At 34.5% G+C, this 25971-nt stretch overlaps 1 protein-coding gene across 1 annotated transcript; it reads left to right on the top strand.

Moving 5' to 3' along the window:
• The first annotated feature begins 18582 nt into the window (after nucleotides 1-18582).
• On the top strand, nucleotides 18583-19750 carry LOC149241198 (17.8 kDa class I heat shock protein-like). The gene is made up of 2 exons (XM_089373908.1): nucleotides 18583-19359; nucleotides 19570-19750. Exon 1 carries the CDS (start codon nucleotides 18765-18767, stop codon nucleotides 19239-19241), a length of 477 nt encoding a protein of 158 aa, XP_089230034.1. The 5' UTR covers nucleotides 18583-18764; the 3' UTR covers nucleotides 19242-19359; nucleotides 19570-19750.
• Nucleotides 19751-25971: the final 6221 nt, after the last annotated feature.

The raw sequence follows: 25971 nt of genomic DNA, 5'->3' as shown, positions 1-25971 counted from the left end.
CAAGAGATTCTCGATGTTGGAAGTGTAGGTCGTAGATCGACTCCGGAAACAAGCTTAGAATCAAAGAAAATGGAGGTTCCAACATAGAGGTTAGATCAAAAGGAAAATCGGGGGATAAAGAATATATAGAGGAGTCTAGGAAGGAACTTGAAAGAGCAGTCGAGTTTGAGTGTTGTCAACCATTCATAGTTCTTGTTCTGAACAACAATATTCAAAACTTAGGAACAAGATCTTGAAAATTATGTTTCCAAATCCCTTCCCAGCATAAACTTAAGGTTCAATTCAGCTTTAGATGTCTATATCTTCTATATATCAATTCATTATATCCTGGATATGATAATCCATCAGGAACCTTACTTCCTGGATACCCATATGGAAAAATCCTATAATATGAGTTGTGATTCCTATTTCTCATATTTTGTAACTATGTTTCTGGAAAAATGTAGTAGTAAAAATATTGATCTCTTATTTAACTAATCAAACAATGCTTTTAAAATTATATTAAAGCTTCTAATGATGGAGTCATGCAGATAAAGGACATAAGAACAAAACAAACATGCAACATAAAGTCAAAGCACACTTCTGCAAGTGTTTGTAAAAAATATCAGAGAGCTCATAAACTTTTAAAAGTGTTTATGTGCATAACTTTAAACTGGCATAAACATCAAAATAGCTTGCATCCATTTACCTAATTTTAAAGTCAAAAACATTTCAATTTTGTTTTCTACTACTTTTAGGCTATAAAATGTCATATCCATTGTTATATCTAGGTCTTTTGTAATCTCCTTCATGTTCCCGTTATTATGTGGTTTTGCATGTGCTTTTCAATTCATCTATCTTGAAATATACTTTTGTAATCCCCTTGCTTACTATTTCGAGGTGCATAACTTTTCATCTGTGTTCATTTCAATACAATTCACCATATCTTGTCCTTTCTCAAGCTAGAGTTTAGCAAAAGTCTACTGATTTATTTTTTTTATATGTGATATCTATCTCAAGGAGTCCCCTGCTATGTTTCTAAATTCACCATATAATTAATCTCAACAAGATTTATTCAACCTTTCTTTTATACTAATACTACTATAAGGATAACTCACCCCAATATTAACATGTTCAATTTTCATAATCATATTTCCATAGACCATACTCACCTTGGCCTTGGCTTGAACAATTTAGAGCAGCAAAAACTTCCTGCCTAATAGAACGCTGCAATTCTAGCTACATATCCATGCAAGCCTTCAACATGTGTTGCATGTTTATCATTCCTTGCTGCAGTTGTTCCATCTCAGTCCTCAAGTCATTTAAAACTTCAAACTCCTGCAATACCAATATCCACAGGGCTTTTATAGTTGAAAAGACCATTCATTACCTTCAATTACTTTAAAATGTCAAGATTTAAAACATTACATATAGAGGTTTCCTTTTCCCTAAGTAAATTGCAAAGAAACTTGAAACCAATGTCTTAAAATACTTTCCTAATTCACTTCAATCTATGCCTTATTTGTATTGATAAAAAATTTATTACAATTTGATAGTTACAAGGGAAACACCAATGATCGTGATTGTGGCTGGGATATGTTAATTTCATGTGGCCTCACGCATGAAGGAAAGATTACAAGATTTTCATGTGATTATGTTTTTAGGAATAGGAATTCTTGTCATAAAATTCCCTTTGATTCTCTTTAGTGTTTTCATTTCAACTTTATACTACAAGTTTGAAGCATGGTGCTAGATTTTAATGGGTGAGAATGCTCGATTCACTTTCAATGATAACAAAATTCCAGAACTGCCACACATCCTGGTTTTATTCTTATTTAATCTGTTCATTAATATTTTAAAATTTTGATGTAACATGGGTGCCCTATAAGGCAACATTACAAATCTAGAAGATTGTTGATCCATCATCTATGAACAATTCATTTGATTTTGGTTCTAATAGGCCCTGTAAACATGCATTTTATAGAAAATATAGCGATAGGAGATCAAATCCAATTGGGCTAATGTTATAGTTCAACGGTTTAGAAGAGGCAAGCATTGGAAGGATGTGGCAAGCATATGGAAAATCGAAAGACTAGATGCACAAGTATGGGCACATCTGGTAAGAGGATATTTTTCTTTATTTTGTGTGCAAGGGGTTTTCCATTTTTGTGTTATTATTGTTGGTGATGTGGATAATAGTAACAACTTTTGGTCCGAAAGTGTTTTCAGCTAGCTAGGAAAGCACTTTTCATGGTATGTATAGGGCTTGTGGTTTCTTGGCCCCTTTGTTTATTTTTTACTTACATTTGGAGAGCTTAGATTGGATGTATGCTTTCCTTGGGATCACTACTAGGGAGGCACACTTCTTGATGTGGTAGTTGGCTTACGTGGTGCATTTGGCATCTTCTACAAGGGTGCACTTGTTGAGGAGCATTGGCTCTTGGCATGTGGAGTAACTAGTTTGAAGGGGGGTGTTAGGCACTTAGAGGTTGGGTGCTTGGCCCTTGAAGCATGTTACCACCTTACACACAGTTTGAGTTGAGGACCATTGATTGGAGATTGCACCATCTTGGAGGAGGAGCACTTGACATGTGTACACCTAGCTTGGAAGGTGACCACCTTGGATTCAAAAAAACCATAGTGTGATATGTGGACACCTTGCTTTGAGGAGAGCTCCATCTAGGGCTTTCCTTGTTGACTTAAGCTAGTTACTTGTGAACTTAGCCTAGGGTTGCTTGAATTAGCATAGGATTGTAGCATATATAAAGAGAGGAAAGTCCCTTTTTTAAGAGTAACTACTTTGTATCTTAGAGATTGATAGTTGGTGTGATGCTAGCTATTTGGAAAATCTTGGAAGATCATGTATTACACTTGTAACAAGGATTAATGTTTGTGGGATACTAGCACTAAGGTTCCTTGAATTGTGGGATGCAAGTGTTAAGTATTACAGGTTATGGGTCACAAGTGTGTGAATCATTATGATAGCTTATGTGATACAACTGCAATTGGGAGATCTTGGGGTATGATATTTGGTGTGATGATTGCCTATTTGGAAGGTTAAGAGATTGGCTTGTAGAGCTTGTTGGGATGCCTTGCTTGGCCTTTGTAATGTTGGTTAGGGTTGAAAATTTGTAGTGATTGTGAAAGCCCTGGCTAGGGTTAAGGGTATAATGAAGAGTCCTTGCTCAGGATGTACTAAAAGGAATTGTTATACCAGCATTAGATGAGTTGAGGTATTGTACTTTATCTTCATTACTCTGATTATATGAAGTGTGCCACTGTTGTCCTAAATTTATGATTTCCAATTTAATTTTTTTCAAGTATTGAACAAATTTCAGGGTTGTTTTAGTATGTTGATTTATTGGGACAACAACACTAGATACTATGTTGATTTTAGCATGCTTAATGAAGCTTTCAAATCTCTTTGTTTTTGTTATATTTCCACTGTAAATGATGTGATTTTCATATCTATGTATTGAGATAGATCTTGTCATTAGGGCTGCTGAAATGATATATGTGTGAAGTCTTTATGGTCTACGCTCTTGAGTTTGACTAGTAGTGTAGGGTAGATTTGATATTTCTTGTAGGGTTGTTGAAGAAAATAGTTTAAGCACCATTGTTTGAAACTCTATGAAGTAGATCCATCACCTCACGTTATTGAGGTGGAAATTTCAGATTCAGTATATTTTTTCTACAGTTTTTACATGGGAGGCATTGGTTTTAAGGTCAGGCAGGTCTATAGGTCCCTGTTATGTTGAAAGACAACAAAGGCATGTGACAACGACCTTAGCTTATGAGTCTAGTTATCCTTTTCCAACTAGAATCGAACCCCCAACACCCCCCTCCACACAACATGACCTAGGACATCCACCTTAGCTTATGAGTTCTATTTTTTGCCAGTAGTATTTGAACCCCCAAACTCACTAGTTAGAAATTCCCCCCCACCCAACAACGCTTCAGGCACCACTCAATTCTACATTTTGTATCCAAATTCTCAAAATTTAGTTGTGCATAATTTTGTTTTCTGTAATTAAAACATAGTTATTTTGAACAGATTAAAACCCACACAAATGTTAAAAATGTAGAGAATATATACATACTTTTTTTCTGGTCTAGGATGTGCATAGATCGTGATTTATAGTGATGTGAGAAGGACTGGGTCATACTTTTTTTCTGGTTTAGGATGTGCATAGCTCGTGATTTATAGTGATGTGAGAAGGACTGGGTCAGGTCTTCTTGAGATTCTCTTTGTATATGTAGAGCTCCACATCCAATTTCATGATCTTTTCATTAATCACATCGCTCTCTTGTTCATCTACCTCAACCAAAAAAAAAAATACACAGTCTTTAATAATTTTTGCTTTAGGAATTGGGTTATTTACAACATGCATTTGATCTACAGTCTTTCCTATTTTTGTTGCTTTCACTCAGGTGGTATTAGATTTCATGGCTTAGGTGATGGGAGCTTCTACCACTATCAGTATGGCTGCTGATGTGGAATATAGCTTTAGGAATGTTGCAACTCACATTTATTCTATAAAAGGAACTGACTCTGATCTCTTTCCTCTAACTAAGAGCTATAACCAAACTACTGTGTGAGCGATCTGAAAAGAGTAAGCAACAAGTAGGTATGGGTAGGACTAGTTAATCTCATGAAGATCTGTACACTAGTAGACCTATTTTTTCATCATAGCTACTATGTTTGATCATCCATGGAAGCTACATTATACAAGAAATAATGGCTTAAATGCTTACCTTCTCATAGGCCTCTTCCACGGATGGAGGAATTGGGCCAACCTTCTTCTTCTTGAAATTGAATAATCACTTCATCATCTTTGCTCGAGTCAAACTCTCCAATGTACTATTGGTATCGATGAGAGGGTGTAATGGCTCCCCTCCTGTAGCTCTGCCCTACTGTGTTGGTAACGAAATGTTAACCATGTTTGATTTGCCTGCCAATCCTCCATGGACAATACCCTTGTAGATCTAGAGTTAATATGGACCTAGATTGCTTTAATTATTAATTTTATGTTTTGTTTTTGTTTGTTTGTTTGTTTGTTTGTTTGTTTTTGTTTTTGTTTTTGTTTTTGTTTTTGTTTTTGTTTTTGTTTTTGTTTTTTTTTTGTTTTGTTTTGTTTTGTTTTGTTTTGTTTTGTTTGTTTTTTTTTTTTTTTACGAAGTCCAAATGTTAAAGAGGAAATTACAACATTTCTACCATGGAAGAATAATTCAACTTTGAAGAAACCTTAGAGGCCCACGAAAAAATTATAGGCAAAGAAAGGGTCGTCTAGTTTGAAACTAGAGCAAGGCATAGTTTTGATGAAGAGTGAACAGGCTCTAGACAATGTTAGGCTTTGATATCCTTGTCAAAACACAAAATAAGATTAAATGGTAACCATGAGTTTTTTATCCACATGATATATATATTTTTAAGTGCAGAGATGACTGCCATGATAAACCCTTTGAAGACACACAACTACTTGTCAAATATGCTTTTCATATGAGATGTTAGTTGCTTACTATTGGACCCACATGGAGGAGGAGGAGTTGGTGGATTATGAACCAGAGGAAGGGGGTTTTCAACAAATTTGGGCTAGTCCCAAGGATTTTATCCATTCGCATTTGGAATTCATCTTAGAAGGTCACCATACCACGATTTCTAGGCCTACCTGGTCTTTAGCAAGCAAAGTTAAGAATTCAATAGGCAGTCGTCTAGTAGTTCGAAGGCCCTAACACCTACTCTAGCCGCACACTATTTGGGTCCTCTAGTTTTGGCCAGCCTAGGGCCTGAGGATGTTCATCAGGGGCTAGAGAAATCTTCTTGGGGTTCTTTAGCTCTAAGTTTAGTTTCCTTATCGTCCCAAAGATCAGAGGAAGACATACAATGTGTTACAAATACCATAGTATTTTTAGAAATTCTTGAACACATTGGGGGTTCTTCGCTCTAAGAAGCCTTTCCAGTTTTTTTCTTGCTTTTCCTTCATCTCAAGTGTCATCGACCTTGCCCTCCTTGGGAAAACTAGTTGGGGTTTTAGCTCGTCAACCAATGTTATTGCGCTCACTAAGCCCATAGGTAAAATTTCCAAAATCCAATCCAACTTTTCTAGTTTCATGCAATGAATCTAAACGTTGATGATAGTTTCTAAATTTCTCAGAATTATGTTCAACACCTGAAGGTCGTCTAGACCTCCATCTGCAAGATGAAACTTTGTCAAATGCACTGGCATGAGCGAATATTGACGAAATTGTCTGTGCAAACAAAGGTGGATCTGATACATTATCATTTCTAGCCAATTCATATCTTGATGAATCTATTTGTTGGGGAGTAGCCCAGGCATTTGGAGTTGTTGTAGCATATAAAAAGGCATGCCCATCGGATCTACTAACTGCAGATTGTTGAGCTACCATGCCCCATCCTTAACTTGACACCTGTTTCACTATTTGTTGCAATGGGGCAACAAATTGGTGACCAAATGGTGTCTGATGATGGGAGGATAGGTTTGAAACACTATCCTAATTAGAATATAATCCAAGATCATGCTGGAAAGGAGGATAATATTGAGGCGACTGAGGAGGAGAATAACGTGTCTTCAAAACCTTGTTGTATATTGGTTGTAGAACCCTGCCTACCACGATGATCAACTACAACATAAACCGAGTAAATAGAACCACCCTAGCTTGTTCCTTAAAGGAGACTAAATGCAAAGCATAAAAAAAGAAACCCTCAAAAAGAAATGAAGATCTGATGGAATGGAACCACCATGGAAGTACTTGAGTTTCATCGCGCATCCTCTAAAAGCCTCGTTCTTTGACATCATTCCTCTATTTCACATGTTTGAAAAGTGAAAATGGATGTTATGTGATTTTTTGGCGCGTTTCAATTTTATTTTTCACTTATGTGAGCATCACTTGATACCAAAAAAGAAATGCTAAATGGATTATTTAACCTCATAAGAAGCTCATTATTAGTGAAGGAGGCACATTGGATATCTGTTATAGATTAATGGATTCAAATATGCAATTAATCTTATAATAATGGTATTTCATAATGTTGGAATGTTGAAACTATTTGTTTATATAAAGAGAAAGAATCTTTAAGTGAATAGTTTATAAGTAATGATGATTGTTAATAATTTGTGGATGGGGTAGCAAGCTAAGTGAGCTTGAATATTGAGAAAAGATCATGGTTAAGTCTATGAGATTTGGAGGATTCTTGGCATGGGTGACCTTCCCATGAATTCTTGGTTATATGGCACTAGACCTAAAGGTGACAATTGATGATATATGATTCATTTTACTGATTTCAATCCCCCTTCTTCACCCTTATGAACATCACCTATTGCAATGAGTGTTAAGTAGAATATTCAAGCTCGTGGAAGATGGGTTATAGATGAATGAATTTGAATATTCAATCAATATCAAAACAAAATATTTCATCATAAATTATGATTGTAATAGTTTTAGTGACTTATAGTATTTTACATATTTTTTTAAATAACAAGTATCTAATTATATTTAATGAAATGAAAGCCCCAAGGATTATCTTAGTTGGTTTTGAGCTAGATGTGAGATCTCTCCCCCAAAGGTTGGGGAGATCATGGGTCTGACTCTTTTGATCCCCTTCGAGATAGGCCCCATAATCAAGGCCGATAGTTGCTAGGGAGTGTCAAGGAAACAAAGTGTCAAGACAACACAATAGAGTACTGGGTCAAAATACATGGAAATGAATGAATTAGAGGGTGTGTCGGGGATGAATTTAATAAAGAAATTTGGGAAACATGGAGGCAAAGGTATTATGAGGAACTTACAACAGCAACAAAAAAATCAAGAAAAACCCTAGTCTTAGCAATTTTGTCAGGGGTTTCGATCTCCAAGCGGCGGGGTTTGGAACTCCAGGTATTAAGTTACAGGATTTTAATCAACTGGCATTGTATATGTATTGTAAATGGTATCTGCAAGAACTCTTGATGGAATTAGGTCAATCAGTGAAACTTAAATTGGACTTCTCACTGAATCTCGAGCCATCAAATTTGTTGCCTTTGTATTCTATACCTTAGATGTTGTCGGCATGGGATCTATATTCTAGCGAAGGGGTGCTTGGGCAGGAACTTAGTGAAGAGATGTTGGAACTATCACTTGGCACAATTAGCAGAAACAAGTAGGGGTTGTGAAATCGTGAAGTGGCACAACAGAGCAGTGTTTAGGTATCATGAATACTTGGTACCAAGTGTGCCCACCAAATGTTTAAATCCTTCTACTTAGCATGGCCATGCGTAACTTTAAATTATTTTGAAAAGGTTAGAAACATATATGGTGGGATCATTCATAGGGGATAAAGGTTTAAATGTGCTTTCTAAAGTCATCCATCAATAATTTGTTACCATATTCTTCTACTAGTCTAATTTGGGACTCTTCCACATTTAGTATGAGAAAATATGATACATTATTATTAATAAATTCTTATATTGCATACCATTATTTCGTCTTTTAAATTTTCTTTTCACCACAATAATTATGATTTATGTTATGTTTTCCAATAAAACTTTTATAGGATACTTTTTGTAATAGTATTCAATGTAAATTTGCACATATGATAATGGAAATAATAACACATATATAAATAACATTAAATAACATATATGAAATATATATAACATATATATAACAAATATATAACTGGATTTAAACCAAAATAAAAAGATATATATAATGGTTGTGTCAATTGTAACAATAGACATGGTTCAACGCACTTACGACCAAATTTTCAACAACATTACTTTCTCTACAACGAGGGCCTTCAAGACGTAATTTGTATTTGCAAACCAATTTTCAGCACCGTTTTTTACAACTCTTAATTTCAGAGATTTGACCAAAACTGGATTAGTTTGACTAAGATTGACATTAACCCTTGGAAGTGACTTGGAGGAGGGTTGGACTTGTTATCTTGGTGGCAGTTTTGTCTTAGTCTTGGTCTTAGCATTGGATATTTCTCATTTTGATATGATTCTATAAGAGAAGGATTGTTGGGTTTTCCCCTTGTGGGTTTTCCCCTAGCTAGCAACCTAATTTTGGTGTCTCTTGTCTCTTTGTGATCTCTATATTTTCCTGAAAGATTGAACATTTGTATAATTGCTTGATGAAGAAGAAATGAGAAGTAATAAGAAGACATCTAACATTCACAAGTAATTATCAATAAGAAAAATTAGGTGTTAAACATCACTACACTCGGTTTTTCAACACTTGGTTGCTTCTACAGTTGCCACATACTTTTCCTCTGTTGTGGAATCTGATGGAACTGATTGTTTGTGTGACCTCCAAGTGACAACTCTTGATCCAACACTCATAACATAACCTGAAGTAGATACTCTATTTTCCTTATCTCCATCAAAATATGAATTAAAGTATCCAATCAAGCTGAAGTTGTCTACCTTCATATATTTGAGTCATTGAATGAACCATTTTTAAGATTTTCATGTTCATTCTTTCACCTACGCCATTCTATTGATGATTATAAGGCACAGTTGTTTGATGTTGAATCCCATGCTAGCGAAGATAGTTTTCAAATTCATTTGAAGTATATTCTTTTCCATTATAAATACAAATAAAGCCAATATGATATTATGTATCATTTTCAATCCATGCATGAAAGTTCCAAAAGGCTCAGATTTATTCTTCAACAGATATACCCAACACATTCTGGTGTAGTCATCATATATTTATTTCCATTTGCAAAAGGAATAGGCCTAGGTACACACAAGTCAGAATGAATCAATTCAATCTTTCTACGTGCTCTAGAAATAGAATCATGAAATGGTTATTTGTTATATTTTCCTAAGATATAAGCATCACATTGCTTAAGTTTCCTTGGAATGGTTGGAAAACTAGTATCATTCTCTTCAATAAACGAAGATTGTCATAGTTCAGATGTCCAAATATTGCATGCCATAAAAGACTAGATGGAAATGTACCTTCATTATACTAAGAGTTGTATGCATGGTTATGTGCATGAGAAGATGTTCCTTGCAACTCCAAGAGTCTTTCTTCTTCTATTCCTAGCATGAAAAGTGAGTTGTCTAATGGTTTTCTCACTTCAACTTTTCCATCAAACATGTGAATGGAGTGTACTTGCTAGCAGAAGTGAACCAAGGACAACAAGTTTCTTTGCAGCTATGGGAGGTAGAGAACATCATGTAGAAGAAAGTCAGGGAGTCCAGGCAGTTTGAGCATGATGGTGCCAATTCTGGATGGCTTGAGTTTTGACTTTTTCACAAAGTAGACTGCTCCATCTACATTGTCACTGAAATATTCAAAGAAATATTTTTGAAAGGTCATGTGGCAGGTTGCACCTGTATGAAGCAACCATGCATCTTTCCACGAAGAAAATGAATTATTAAACATGTCTTTAGTTACTCCAATATTGCAATGTGCCACAATATAATGAGTAGATTCAGGTGCTTTATCTTTCCCTAGATCTGGTGTTTTACCTTTCTCTTCATTTATTTATTGCTTTATTCTATCCCAAGAGAGCTTGCTTGTGGATGCATCATGTCCATTTTTGTTACAGTGTATACAATGAATATCATGTCTTCCTCCTTGGTAATGTTTGTCCCACTTGCCTCTATTATTCTTCTTTCCATGTCTTCTTCTATCACCTCTTCCTCTAGAAGAATCATGTGTATGATTCTTCTCTTTCTATGCAAGGCACACAACTTCTTTAGAAAGACTGAGCAATTATCTTCCTCTTCCCAAAAGCTTTCTCTCTTTCTACAAACTTCTCCACAGGAGTGTCAAAAGTAATCTCTTTAAGTTGGCCACAAGCTTGTAATGATTTAAGAGAATATGTGGGATATAGTCACGATATAGTGCCTTGAAAAAAATTGTGAGAGGAACATCCATTTTAACTTTGGTGGCTTCTACATCATGCATAATAGCTCTAATTTCAGAGGTTAGGGAAAGGGGATCATCATATTTCAATTATAGATTGAAGAGTTTGATCATTAGTTGGACTACCTCAACCTCTGAGTGTGATTCATATAAGTCTTTCAACTTATTTAAAGTATTAAAAGCATTGGACGTAATTGGTGCAATGTGATGACTCACCTCTTCATTTACTAATTCAACAATCAAGGCATAGGCCTTGTTGTTCTTTTTCTCCCATATCAAAAGCTCTTTGTATGATGTGGGATTTCCAAGCAGATTTTCATCTCCTCCTTCAGATTCTCCTTTCCATAGATCATTGAAAATTAGGGTATTCTTTATCTTTCTGGACCATTCATGGTAGTTCTCTTTGCCAGTGAGAACTACTCCAACAATGGAGATGAGTGAAAACATCTCTACAAATTGTGAGTTGGGCCCTGAATAGTCAAAATACTTGTAGCAGTAGTCATTGATAAAAAATATAATATATCTCTACAAACAATAGAGACTCATCATACATTCTAGCTCCAATTCTCTTTAATCAAAATAACCCTAAAAAAAGTATGCAGGCTCTCGATCTCAAATAGCCTCTTTGATGTAAACCAACTCTCATATAAAATAAATCAACTCAATACACCAACGAGTATTCAACACAGATATAAATACAAACTTCACAATGCCAACACTCAACAACAATGCCAATGCCAACGCTCAACACCAAAGACAACACCAACCAATAATCGCAAATAAATGCAGGGATGTTTAAACATAAGTAAACGTAGATTTAGTTACAGTACCACCATGGGCTTTCAAGTTGGACCCGAGTGATGAAATGTTGTCTACAACCTTGTTACAACATGCACAATGTGTATCAACTGATGGAGGGCCTCAACCAGTGTGTATAGTGCATAAAATGACTACATAAACATTATAGTCATGCAGCAAAAGGAGAATTCGTTAAGGTCGATGAGGATGAATTTAAAATTTCCATAGTGCAAATGGATCTACCAAGGAAAGGAATAACAGAGGGACAAGTTAGACTAATGGAAAAGGAGTTACAGAGGAAAAAGGATGCCAAATTTGGGACTTGCAAACTTGTGCTCTAATACCATGTCAAGCCAGGTATATGGTAACTCCAAAATATTTAAATTTTATATTAAGAAGAACATTAATATATACACATAGGAGAGAGACCCTTGGGATTCACATTCCAAGGTCTCTTCATTTTCTTATTTTGTATTTACATATTTACACCATATTTTCCCAATCCCGGAGGATCAAGTGTCAACAATATATTAAGAACTAAAATCAAAACATAGCAACACATCATAGTATAAATTCAACCCCTAATCTGTGTGCACATTTGTTCCATGAAAACCATGACCCAAGGTAAAAGGGTGATGTGCCATCTTAATCATGTATAGAATGTGGGAAGGGTGATATAATGACATGTGTTATATCATATGATATATGTCCAACAACTATATGAGATCAAAAGGAGTCATATAGTATGAGTAAGTTATCAAACCATATATGCCTAGTGTAAATAAACTAAGGTGTTTTGGTTAAACATCAAAAAGTCAAATGGAGAATCACCTTTCTTCAAACAAGAGGAGATGTATAGGCTGTAACATGAAGCAAAAGGAAAACTTGTTAGAAATAGATGTTGAGGACCATGAAATGTGTAGGGGAGTAGGAAAAGACAAGAAATAAGCCATGTATTCCCCAACTGGAGAGTGATTATTTTCTACAATTTTTTTGTGTTTAAACTGAGGTACATGAAAATTGTGTGTAATATGTATGCAAAAGATGATCTTGAAATTAGTAACTTCATGAATCCATAAGATTGTAAGCCCATTGGCATCATCATAATCATTTTCATCGTCTTCATTATCATCTTCAACACCGCCATCATTGTTATCACTATTGTCATCATTAGCATTATCATCATAATCACCATGCATGTCATCGTCATCATCGTCATCATCTTTATCATCATCATCATCATGATTATCAACATTGTCATCAATTTTTCATAATTATTAGCGTTGTAAGAGATATCATCAACCCAAAAAAATGTGATGAGTGTTAGAAAAGGGTTGTCAAGACACATATGATATATGCATGAGAAATAAAAGGGTTGTTAGGACACATATGATATATGAAACATATGATGATCATCATCATCACCACCACCATTATCATCGTCAATATCATTGTCATCATCCCCATCATCATCATTAATGTAATTTCTATCATCATTATTGTGATCGTCGTCATGGACATCATGATCATTGACATCTTCATCATCATTCATGCCATTATTATTGTCAATGATGACCTAGATGAAAATGATAATAATAATGATCAAGTGATGATGACTTGGATAATGATGCCAAAGATAATGATTATGATTATGACAGTGACAACATTTAAAATTGGGAAGATTTTCTAAGGTCATTATCTCGTCATCATCATAATCATTATCTTCATCATCATCATCATCATTTTCGTTGTCATTGTAACCACCATCATCTTTATCATCATAATTGCCATTCATGTCATCATCATCATCTTCATTATCACCGTCGTAATGATTATTAGTATTCTCATGAGTTCATAATTTTCAATGTCATAAGAAATACCATCAGTGAAAAAAAATGATGAGTGTTGGAAAATGGATTGAAAAGTAGACAGAAAAATGGTTGCAACAATGGATTTAAAATTGGCTGCAAAAGTGGATTCAATACAAGTAGATGCAAACAATACGTAAAACCTGACCCAAAAGTGGATGCAAAAAAATATGCAATAGTCAATACCAAAATATGATGCAAATGTAGATGCAAAAGTCGATGCAAACATGGGTGCAATAGTAGGTGAAAAACATGGTGCAAATTGTGGTGAAACAAAAGTGGATGCAGAAAAGGACATAAACTTGGATGCAAAAAGGAGGCAGACTTGGATGCAAAATAAGATGCAAGAAATTATATAAACATGGATGCAAACATGGGTGCAACAATGGACACAAAATTAGATGTAAAAGTGGATGCAATAGAAGTAGGTGTAAAAGTAGATGTAAACTAAGATGCAAAACTTGACGAAAAAGTGGATGCAAAACATACACAATATTCAATGCAAACTTGCACACAAAATAAGATGCAAAAGTAGACCCAACTATGGGTGCAATGGTAGATGAAAAACATGACACAAATTGTGGCACAACAAAATTAGATGCAAAAGTGGATGAAATAGTAGGAAAAAAGAAGATGCAAACTTGGATGCAAAACAAGATGCAAAAAAGGAAGAAAAAGTGGACGCAAACATGGGTGCAATTGTGGACACAAAATTGGATGCAAAAATGGATGCAATAGAAGTAGATGAAAAAGTAGATACAAAACAAGACACAAAATTTGATACATAAACCTAACACAAAAGTGGATGCAAAAAAAGATGCATTATTTGATGCAAAAGAAGATGGAAATGTGGATGCAAAAGTAGAAGCAAATGTGGGTACAACAGTAGTGCAAAACATGGCGCAAATTATGGCACAACAAAAGTGGATGCAATGATAGATGCGAAAAAAGAAGCAAATTTTGATGCAAAAGAAGATGCAAAAAGGGATGCAAAAGTGGATGTAAACATGGGTGCAACATTGGATGCAAAATTGGATACAAAAGTGGATGCAACAGAAGTTGATGCAAAACAAGATGAAAAATTGGATACAAAAATGGATGCAAAAATAGATGCAAAAGTAAATGCAAACTTAGGCGCAAATGGGGATGCGAGCATGGATGAAAAATTAGAAGCAAAAGTGGGTGCAAAGGTAGGCGCAAATTGTGTCACAACAAAAGTGGATGCAATAGTGGACACAATACTGAATGTAATAGAAGATGCAAATGTGGATGTAGAACAAGATGCAAAAGTAGATGCAACAAAAATAGATGAAAAAATAGATGCAAAACTAGGCACAAACCTTGACGCAAAACTTGGTGCAAAGGGGGATGCAAAAAAAGATGTAAAAATGGATGCAAAAAATGAAGCAAAAGTTTCAAAAGTTGATGCAAGTGTAGGCACAGAAAATGGATGCAATAGAGAATGTAAAGTAGGTGAAACAAATTAGGTGTCAAACTTGACACAAAACCTGGCACAAAACTTGGTGCAAAGGATGGCGCAAAACTTGGTGCAAAACTTCATGCAAAACATGGTACAACATTTGGTGCTAAATTTGGTGCAAGACTTGGTGCAAAACTCGGTGCAATTTTTGCATCAAGTTTTGCACCATATTTGATAAATGGATGCAAATAGCACAAAAATTGGCTCCAAATGCAAAAAGGAAGGAAAAAGGGATGTTAATCACAGGGTTTTGTTGTAGTGACACTTCCTTCCATACTGCGACAAAAATGACCCCATTTATGGCACTTTATGGATATCATCCACCATCCATCACATCATCTTTAAGAGAAAATTCTAAGGTTCAAGCAATGGAATATCACATCGACCATCAACAACAAGTTCTCTAACTCTTAAAGGATAACCTCACTCTGGTGTAGAATCGAATGAAACAACAGGTAGATCAACATCGTAGTGAAAGAAGTTTTGATGTAGGCGACTAGGTATTTTTATGGCTACAACCATACAAACAAATGTCCCTCAAGCAAGCTAAGAAAGATAATAAATTATCACCAAAGTACTATGGTCCTTACAAGGTGTTGCAAAATATTGGTACTATGGAATACAAATTGGAGTTTCTTGAATCTTCCCAAGTGCACCTAGTTTTCCATGTTTCATGCTTAAAGAAGGTTAGAGGTGACAAGCTCCTAGTTCAAACAATATTTTTGAAACTTGACTAGGAAGGAAAAATCATATTGGAACCTGAAGCAATCACGGAAAGAAGAACACAACAGCTACAAAATCGATCGATTTCAAAGTATCTCATCAAGTGGAATAACATACGCACTGAAGATTCCACATGGGAGTATGAGAATTTGATACAAAAGCATCCAAAACTACTCAAGCATTGAGGAGAACACTTTTTTGAAGTAAAGGGACATGTTAGGTCCCTATACTACTAGTGTAGCCCCTTATTGTTATTAGTGCAACCCCCATATTGTATTATTGTGGCCATGTAGTCCCCATATTGTTATTATTGTGCCCCATATAAACCCACTATTGTTATTTTTGTGCCCTTACAATATTATTGTTATGTACGCTCTTATTATATTGTGACCCCTTAGACTCTTATATATAGAAAGGAGGTCTTGCCATTTGTATCATCAAAGAATTGTTCATTTGTGTAATGTAAAGGAGGTTGCCCTCTCGAAGAGACTAATTTTGAAGTCGTTGATTTATCTCTCCTTCTATTTTGTGAGTTGGTTGCATAACAGTGTCTAGGTTTAGAAATCCAGGTGGAAACATCTTCAAGGATTTAAGAGTCCAAGAAAACTTATCTTTCTCTAGTTGCTATTGATTCCAAATGGTGAATCTAGCTTCGAGCTTCAGAGGGTGTGAGCGAGTGGGAGTTTGCAGCAGGTTCTTGGGCTTTTTGCTAGGACCGATTACATCCCTAGGTGCCATGACCACCCCCAACATGTCTACTCTGTATTTTTTGTTGCTGCATATCTAACTGAGATACATCGTACATATCTAACTGAGATAGATTAGCCCTGTGGTTTACACAAGGATAGTTCATGACAAAGACATGAAAGTGATTGCGTTGCAAAGTCTTAGCCAAATGCAAGTTAAGGAGTTGAGAAGACAGGATGGTCAAAGTTAACCGTAGGGCTAGGAGGAACAAACCACATGAAGAAGGGCGACACCAACTAGAGCGGATTGAGGGTTTCAAAGGAATAGGATCGATGTCTCAGAGGGACACCAAAACACATGTACAATTGAAAGAATAGTAGTACAACCCAAGCCAAACATAAATGCATCTAAGCCCACACTAGAATTCAGACGTAAAGCCAAAATAGAAATTGATAGGGATATGTATAAAATAAAGAATTACCCAAAAGAACACGGCAAATGTTGAATGCAGGGACTCGAGGAAGGCTATAGAGTGAGGAGTATTGAAGGAATAAGGGATGACCAAGGAGTTGGAACCTGTAACTATGATAATGCCTCCTCACTTTGCTATTGTCTGGTACTAGGAGCTCTCCTCTCCAACACAATCCATACCCCCGAACAGATGAAATACAAGGCCAAGATGACAAATTTTCCTTCCAAATTCATTCCATTAAAGATGACATGGATACCTAAAATTAGCTATAAAATGATCAACGGTCCTCCCAACACTTCAATTTCCCCAAGCCAATCCTCCTCCCACAAAGGGCTTGACTTATTCCTTTCGCCCCGACACAATAGATAAACAAACTAACCTAAAGTCACCTTCTTGCTATACCCTATAGAGCCTATATTCATTATTGATCACATGCTTATACATACATAGAAACAACCACAATACCTTAATATTTAATATCTTGTCGAATTGAGGCTTCTGTGATCCATATCAATTTATGAGAGATTCTTCAACGTAAATCACATAGAATATCATTTGTCGACGCGTTTCGAACCAACTAGTGTGGTTCATCGTCAAGACAAGTTGAAGAAACGCGTCCTGACGATGAACCACACTAGTTGGTTCGAAACGCGTCGACAAATGATATTCTATATGATTTACGTTGAAGAATCTCTCATAAATTTAATGTCTTTTTAACTACAAAATAATAGACTCTTCCTTTAATCCCATTACTCTCAAAAAAAACACATTATCTCAAACATAATTCCAAATATAAGATATACTAAACAAATAATAAAATTTAATTAATTAATCAATTAAAATATGTACATACCTATTAAAAAAAACTCTCAAATTTTTGCTTTATTAAGCTTTTACATTTACAAGTTATTATAATATTAAAAAAAAAAAAAAATGAATATAAATATATATTTATATTTATACCATGTTATATAAAACTCTATTAAAATAAATCTCTATCTTTACCACATCTAATGTGTATCTACGGAATCAATCACCACAATAAAACAATAGTAACCGTGGCATGTGTAGTTTTCGATGGCTACAAAACCCAGCACGGGTTGATCGAGTTACTTGATATAAAGTGGATTTAAACGTAAATAAAACATTGCATATATTTCCTAGTAGAATTACAATTTAATTAATAAAAAAAACTTGGAAATAAATTTAGGAGGAGATTGGGATTTTTTATTATATTTTAAAATATATTTTAAAATTTAAATTTCCAAAAAAACTTTTTAAATATATTAATTTTAATTTTTTTAATAAAATTTATTAAAAAACTTTTATATATATATATATATATATATTTTAAATAAATAAACTTGAAAATAGTCAATGAAAAAATTGGGAGAAAGATCCTATCCCGTCCCTGTGTGGCAGGAGCTACACCTCCGCATCATCGAACATCAATTCTGATATCCACATCGTTTCTTATCGAGTATGTAGATTATACCATATGACCGCCATATGACCGTAGGCCATACTTCTTGAACAATGTGAAACGCTAGATGGTTCTCGAAAATGATACACAATTACATTAGATGATTCTGGATGGATAAGCTCAAATAACAATAATACGGCAAAGTGAGAATTGACATCTTGCTTTCAGAATGCTCTGGAGCTTACACCTGTATCCTGCGAGAATTTGAGAATCCTCTGGAACCTGCCTTATGGAGTCCACTAGACTGTTCTTCCTTGTCTTATAAAAATGGAAACTAACATCTCTTCTGTATAATCCGAGATCGATCTTAAAATCGAAACACTGAAATCAGAGTGTTGTATTTCTGTATTCATTCCAATCGCATATTGCAGTTACATTTACTAGTTGAAAATGTCGATAATTCCCAGCTTTTTCGGCAGGAGATCATTCGATCCCTTCTCTTTGGAAGTATGGGATCCTTTCCAAGCATTCACAGATCTGGCGACAGGGGGGCCATCGGGGCAATTTGTGAAGGAAACTTCTGCCGTAGCCAATACTCAGATCGACTGGAAGGAAACGCCAGAGGCGCACATTTTCAAAGCTGATCTTCCAGGTTTGAAGAAGGAAGAGGTGAAAATAGAGTTGGAAGAGGACCAAAGAGTTCTGCAGATAAGCGGTGAGCGCAGCAAAGAAGAAGAGCACAAGAATGACAAATGGCACCGCATTGAGCGATCGCGTGGAAAATTCCTTCGGCGTTTCCGGCTGCCGGAGAATGTGAAGGTGGAAGAGATAAAGGCGAGCATGGAAAACGGAGTGCTGACAGTGACAGTGCCGAAGCAGCCTGAACCCCAACCTCCGCAACCCAAATCCATCGAGATCTCAGGCTGACCTCTCACGCGGTATGAAGATGTCATACTAGACCTGCTGTAGCCGTAGAGGAAGGTTCCATAATGTGTAGATGTGTGTAGGAAGCGGTTCTCTGTCATCCCAGTTGTTCCATCGATGAACCTGCTGTGGCTGTAGAAGAAGCGGTTACATAATGTATATATATGTGTGTAGGAAGCGGTTCTCCGTCTTCCCAGTGGTTCCATCGATTCTCTGTCATCCCAGTTGTTCCATCGATGAACCTGCTGTGGCTGTAGAAGAAGCGGTTACATAATGTATATATATGTGTGTAGGAAGCGGTTCTCCGTCTTCCCAGTGGTTCCATCGATTACAATGTGCTTGTATGTGTTGTATGTCCTTTAATAAAAGGAGACGCAGGTTCAGGCTCTTAACTGTAATGTCTAAAAGGTTTTCATTTTTGAACTGGCATGTTCAGAGCTATCAAACAATATGAACGATAAAACACCCGCAGTTTGATTGCATATTAATAGAGTTTTGTAAATTTGAATGTTTCCACGGGCTTCTCTATTTGGAGCGATAGCTAATGAGAAGAACTCTATGTTTCATATGTATTCCTACAAATTGATAGCTAATGAGAAGAACTCTACATAATGAATTTGGAAAAAAAATTTACAATATTCGAGTTTTATATTAAAATCATTCTAAAATGTGTTTTGTTTTTCCAAATGTATATGATTTAAAATTTGTGCTCTCTTCAATAAAAACATATTTCACTTGAGGTTTATGGTCACTTTTTATCCTTTATGCTCTCTTCAGCTGAGAATAAAAACATATTTCAATTGAGGTTTATGGTCACTTTTTATTTTTATGATCACTTTTTATCGTGGTAGGTTTAAGAAGCATAAATAAACATTCCTAAATGAAATTTTTTCTTTTTTAACATTCTTAAATGAATTTCTTTCTTTTTTTTAACATATTTATTTATTTTTAATTTTTTTTTATAAAACATTTTTTTTTTTTCCAAACATCTTTTTTTTTAACATATTTATTTATTTTTAATTTTTTTTTATAAAACATTTTTTTTTTTTCCAAACATGAGGGTGAGGGTGAAAATGAGGATGTGTTTCCATTTTGTTTTTTTCTATTTTTTTTTTCATTTGTTTTCCCTTTTCTAGATTTTTCTCAATTTTTGTTTTTCATTTGTTTTTCTCTTTCTAGATTTTTCTCGGGATTTTCCGGAAAGCGGATTTTATATGACACTTTGTTGCGCCGAGAGAGGTGCTCTCCCATTTCCATGCTTTTCAAAACGGACACTTGTCCTCAGAACCCCTACCCCTACAAGATGTCGAAATATGATTGTAAATTCCCTAACAGAAATATAACCATTTGTAGGGGCTTCATACCAGAAAACAGCGTCTGCTTATGCCAACCAAGGGTAAGTGGAATATGTATCTGTCCCAAATTTCTGCCTGACCACCACGGAGATCCAGAATCCAAATGGGGAAAGTTCGAGGGGGTCCCAACCCTTCATGATCTGCAAGAAACACTATATATTTCTAGAGTTTAAATGTTCAGTAATACCTTTGGGGAGGTGTTTATCTCCGACAATTCCATAAACGCTATCCCTTCCAATCAGTGACGTCCTGCCTGAGCCAATGTATGATGCTAATTTTGCGCGTCTTTCACCCTGTTTGATCCAGTCGAAAGGGTCTCTGTTTTTAAGGTATTTTCCCCAATGATATCATTCCAAATGCCACATCCAGAGATAGCCCACCATAAGCTCATGGACAGTAGAGCCCAATCGAAGAATTCAGTGGTTTTGATACTGCATCCTCCAAATTTTATCCTCCTGGATAAAGTATCCATGTTAACTGAAAGTATCTTCCTACCTTCCGTAGCACCTAACCATATCCATTTCGGAGCGCCATTTTCAACGACTTCAGCCTGCCCACCCAAAAATCGCTAGCAAACAAAGCCAGGGTCAACACAGGTCTCAATCCATGTTTTCCGGATCAAGGTCGCATAAACCTGGATCGTCCTGCCAAGTGTGGTTAAATTTGAAGGGAAATCCGGATCCCACCTGTTCCTCGCGCCACTGCAATATAATGGGGGCATGGTCGGAAATGACTGCCGGGGGCACTTTAGATCTAATAAGGCCCAGGACCTCGATCAAGTTCTCGTGAATGAGAAATCTATCGAGTCTTTTAGCAATGTTGAAAGGAGATGTTCTTCCATGTCGGGATCAAAGGATTAGGGCAAATATCCACAAGGCTGTGTTTCGAGAACAGATCTGCAGAATATGTGCCCATTGGGTCCAGCGTGCATCTGGGACCCCAAATTTCATCTGGGATCAGCAAAATATTGTACCGCTCAGGCCTGGAATTTGACGTCCTGTAGGACGTATTTTGAATTCTAGGACGTATTTGACGGTAAGTGTAAATGTTTCCACGTCAAGTTTGACGTGTATTAGAGATTTGCAACCTGTCAAAATGACGTTTATATTTGGATTTCAACCGTCAAAATTTATGATACCTGTTTTGAGTTAGTAATGCTAGCCAGGGACCGGTACACAACAGAGTTCCAACTTCGTAGAGTGTAGGGTTTTGGTTTTGAAAGAGGAGAGAAGGACGAACGAGAGGAGTAGGGAAAGGTAGATATCGATTGCATTCCTGCCTTGTTTATCATGTCTAGGCATTCGCGGCTTGAATTTTAGAAACTCCAGGTGGCCTCGACATTGTGATATTGGCGCAGCTTCTATATAGGCAAGGTTGTTGATGGGTTCGTTTTCTGAATTGTGAAATCTTTTACAAACAAGCCAGACTACAACAGGAGTCTTCCGCAACACTTTTCTTTTAAGTCGGAATCTGTACATCATTCAGTCAACTTTGCTATGTATCATATTACTTTTAACCATATTTTAAATGTTCTGTTTTGTGTTAAAAAATTTCTAGCTTTTGACTTTTATTTATGGTGTGGAAAGCGAAAGATTTATTATAGTTTCAAGCATTCACATTTATGTCATTGCAAGCTCAAACAGTGCTTATTCCACCTTCCTTAATTTATTTATAGTGTGGAAAGCGAAAGATTTATTATAGTTTCAAGCATTCACATTTATGTCATTGCAAGCTCAAACAGTGCTTATTCTACCTTCCTTAATTCAATTTAATTACCACGTCTGAAACGCATGATTATTCTAGTTGATTTTAGAAATTACTACTGGAATCGCTGGAAACTATTATTACAGTGGATTCAAACAAATTTTTACTGGTGACATATTTCTGCTTCTATTATTAATCACAGTAAACTAATTCTCATGTTATGTTATCCAAAAATGAAAACTCAAAATATACTTTGAAAGCTTGATTGTCTACTCACTTTGTCCAAACACTTCCTTTTGAGATGATATTTAAATATCTATTGTATGTAATATGATACTTACAATATAAATCCATATATTATAAAATACATGAGATTATATTTTTGCCTGAAACATTTTGTGTCCTGCCAGGCTGCCACTGCCACTGGTAACTAGCTGTTGAGGTTTTTTTTTATAACAAATATTTAGATTGAAGATTAAATGCACTCTTCATATATATTTATATATTGTCTTTTTTTTAATAGAGAGATTTAAAATTGATACTAAAGTAGTTGAACACTCGAAGCTAATTACATCTAACATGTTCTCTTGCTCCTAATGTTTGTAGAGCATGATGCCTCATCATTTTATCATAAACATTCAAAAGTATGAAACCATCAAAAGTATTTCTAATTGAAATCATCAATGTACAAGAAAAAAAAGTATAAAATCCATATTCACATTACCAACGAAAAAGAGAATTGAGTAATTGATCAGTGAGGCCTATTAAATGCTCTATTTAATCAAGATATTGTTACAACTTACTTTCCAACTTCTTTCCTCATCATATCAATATTTATTATTGATTAGGAGGGATGTTGTCTTTTTAAATGTCATACTTTTACAATGTGTTATTATTTTCCAACTTTTCATTTAATAATGGTGATTGAGGATTTTTATCATCTTAATCATGTGGTTTTTTTTAGTGTTCTTTAAGTGTTAACAATTAAGTATATAATCAAAATTATTAATTCAAAAGCTAAAAAATCTCATAAAGTCTTAAAGGTATGGTTGCATGCTATTTAAAAACACTTATGTTAACTTAGGAAAACAAGGCACTTTGAGAGGGAGATTAATGGACACTGAGATGTAAGTTTAGTTTCTAGATAAGGAAAGATTGACACTCAAAAATTTGAATAGAACATAAAATGAAGGGCATGAAAAATTCAAAAACGTCGTCAAATTTTCATTTGACGGGCAGAGGGGATTTGAAATTCCAGCCCTGGTACCGCTCTCCTGGAGCCAGACCCCGCCAAAACAGGCAAAGAAGAAATGCACCAATCACCGCCAAAGCGTATGTAGAGTGGACCAAGATTTGGTATAGGAGACATAAGTCAAAGATATAAATAAACCATTTGATGCCACCTGTCAAATAAATAAACCAATTCCTTGGAGTAGAATGCCCCATATAAAAAAACAACCCAGTCAACCAAACAAAGCATGGGCGTTAAAATACTTCAAGAAGGTCATTAGTTCATCTCTTTGTTATGTTTTTCTTTTGGGTTATTTTTTTAAATGTATTTTTTTAAAAATTTATTTAGTTTAAAAAAGGTTATGAGCCCCTATGCTGGTCAGGTATTATGGTGGATTTTTTTTCCTTCTTCTGTTGTAAAAGTAAAATATTATTGTCGAATTTGTTTTTTTGGTTTTTTTTTTTTTACTATTTTAATAAAATTATATTATTTTGATTAATTTTATAATATTTTGTTTTAGTTAGTTTAATTTAAAATTATATTATTTTGATTAATTTTATAATATTTTGTTTTAGTTAGTTTAATTTATAAAAATTTGAACTTTAAGTTTTATTATTTACATAATACCCAGTTAAAGTTTTTTTAATAAAATTTTATATTATATAAATTTATTTTATAAAAGAAATAACAATTAAAAATTTAATTTTCATTAACTAAATGTTATTGTATAAACAAAATAATTTCTTTTAAGAACGATATTTGCTTTTCATAATTAATTAATTAAATTTTATTTTTCCATGTTAATTAAAATAAATAATAAAAAATTATTATTTTAAATAAAAATTTAATTGCATTGCACATTATTATAATAACAATTTAAAATGAATTTGACATTGTAACAACCATGTGAGTCATGCAAGCATCTTTTACCTATTGCTCTAGCGTTACCCACCACCTCAAAATCACCATATTCCATGCCACTTCGTGCTCTCACATCCTTGCGTCATCATTTTTTCTACGCACAAAACATTATAACCATTGAGGTCGAGGGGTTCTTTATCTCTTTCCATTAAGACAAAAGTGAAAAATGACTTTGCTAAATAATAAATTTACTTATTATTTAAAGGGACATTTGTGGTCAATAGCTCTTCTTCCTTTGCTATGCATGTGATTTTTGGTATTTTTCCATTATGATTTGTTATAGTTTTTAATTTATTGTATTTGTTCACACTTTCTATGTAGATATAATTATAATTTAGTATTAAATTAGATGGTTTGAAATTTATTTTTGTGTAGTTTTTTAATGTTGAATTGAATGGTTTAAATAGAAATTTAATGTTAAATTGAGTGGTTTGAATTTGCAAATTGTTTAAATTTAATAAATATTTGAATTTATTTATTTACTTATTTTTTTCCCTTTTATGGGTTAAAGAGACACTAATTTATAACATATATTTGTTTTTCAGGAAGTTATCTTTATCTAGTAAAATTATTACTTCTAACTTTTTAAATTTTTGGTAGTAAAATTATTACCCTTAACTTTTTTAATTTTTGGTAGTAAAATTATTACCCCCAACATTTTTAATTTTTGGTTTAGAGTATTTTTAGATTTTTTATGATTTCAATGATGAAAGAACATGGTATATAATATAAGAGTTTGTTATTTAAGATTATGAGTTCCTTCGATTTCACATAAAAACCTCTTTATCATTTCAATTCTCTAATTATCACGATAGGTATAAAAATTAACAAGCACCTCTTAAGACTATATTTTTTATTTTTATTTTCAATTCTCTAATTATCACGATAGGTATAAAAATTAACAAGCACCTCTTAAGACTATATTTTTTATTTTTATTTTTATTTTTAGGGTTATGTAAAAAACTTTATTAACCATGAATATTGCTATGGAAAATGACTATTATGTGTAGTTACTTTTTCTCTCCTCCAATGGTTGCATTGCATGTAATATGTCATCAAATATTACATTAACATCTTCATAATTAGAATGCTCCCTTTCAAGGTTAACCATTGACAATTTGTTGTTCATAGTAGTTTGTAAATTGAATAAATCAAAATAGCCTTTAAACCAACTATTCCTTTTGGTTTTGTTTCTTTGATGCACATAAATACTTGACTAGGAAAAAAACATATTTTAAAAGGGGTGGAAGAGGGGAGGCATGCTCTAGCATGTTGAGTCTCAAAAGAAGCAAAAGTAGTATTCGCCTCTAGCTACTATCTCGACTCATAATTTTTCTCATATAAACTTTTCATTAGATGGAGTGATGGTTTTCCCTTTGGTACCCTAGCTGGTTCTTCTGGCCCATTGTGGCTCATATTTCTCCCTGCCATCTTATTTCACCATCCCTTGCTAAACCTCTACCAAATTGCTCTACAAAAATAAGAATTTAACATAACAATATTCAATATTATAAAGTCTTTA

Source organism: Pinus tabuliformis, chromosome 8 (genome assembly GCF_031772625.1).
Source record: "Pinus tabuliformis cultivar Carrire ecotype Pingquan chromosome 8, CPIR1, whole genome shotgun sequence".
NCBI lineage: Eukaryota > Viridiplantae > Streptophyta > Pinopsida > Pinales > Pinaceae > Pinus > Pinus tabuliformis.
Note: the sequence above shows the minus strand (reverse complement) of the source record. Positions and strands in the feature narration are given on the sequence as shown.

Bases quoted from the DNA above. Each gene is read 5' to 3' on its own strand.
- LOC149241198 (XM_089373908.1), top strand. From the start codon at position 18,765: ATGTCGATAATTCCCAGCTTTTTCGGCAGGAGATCATTCGATCCCTTC.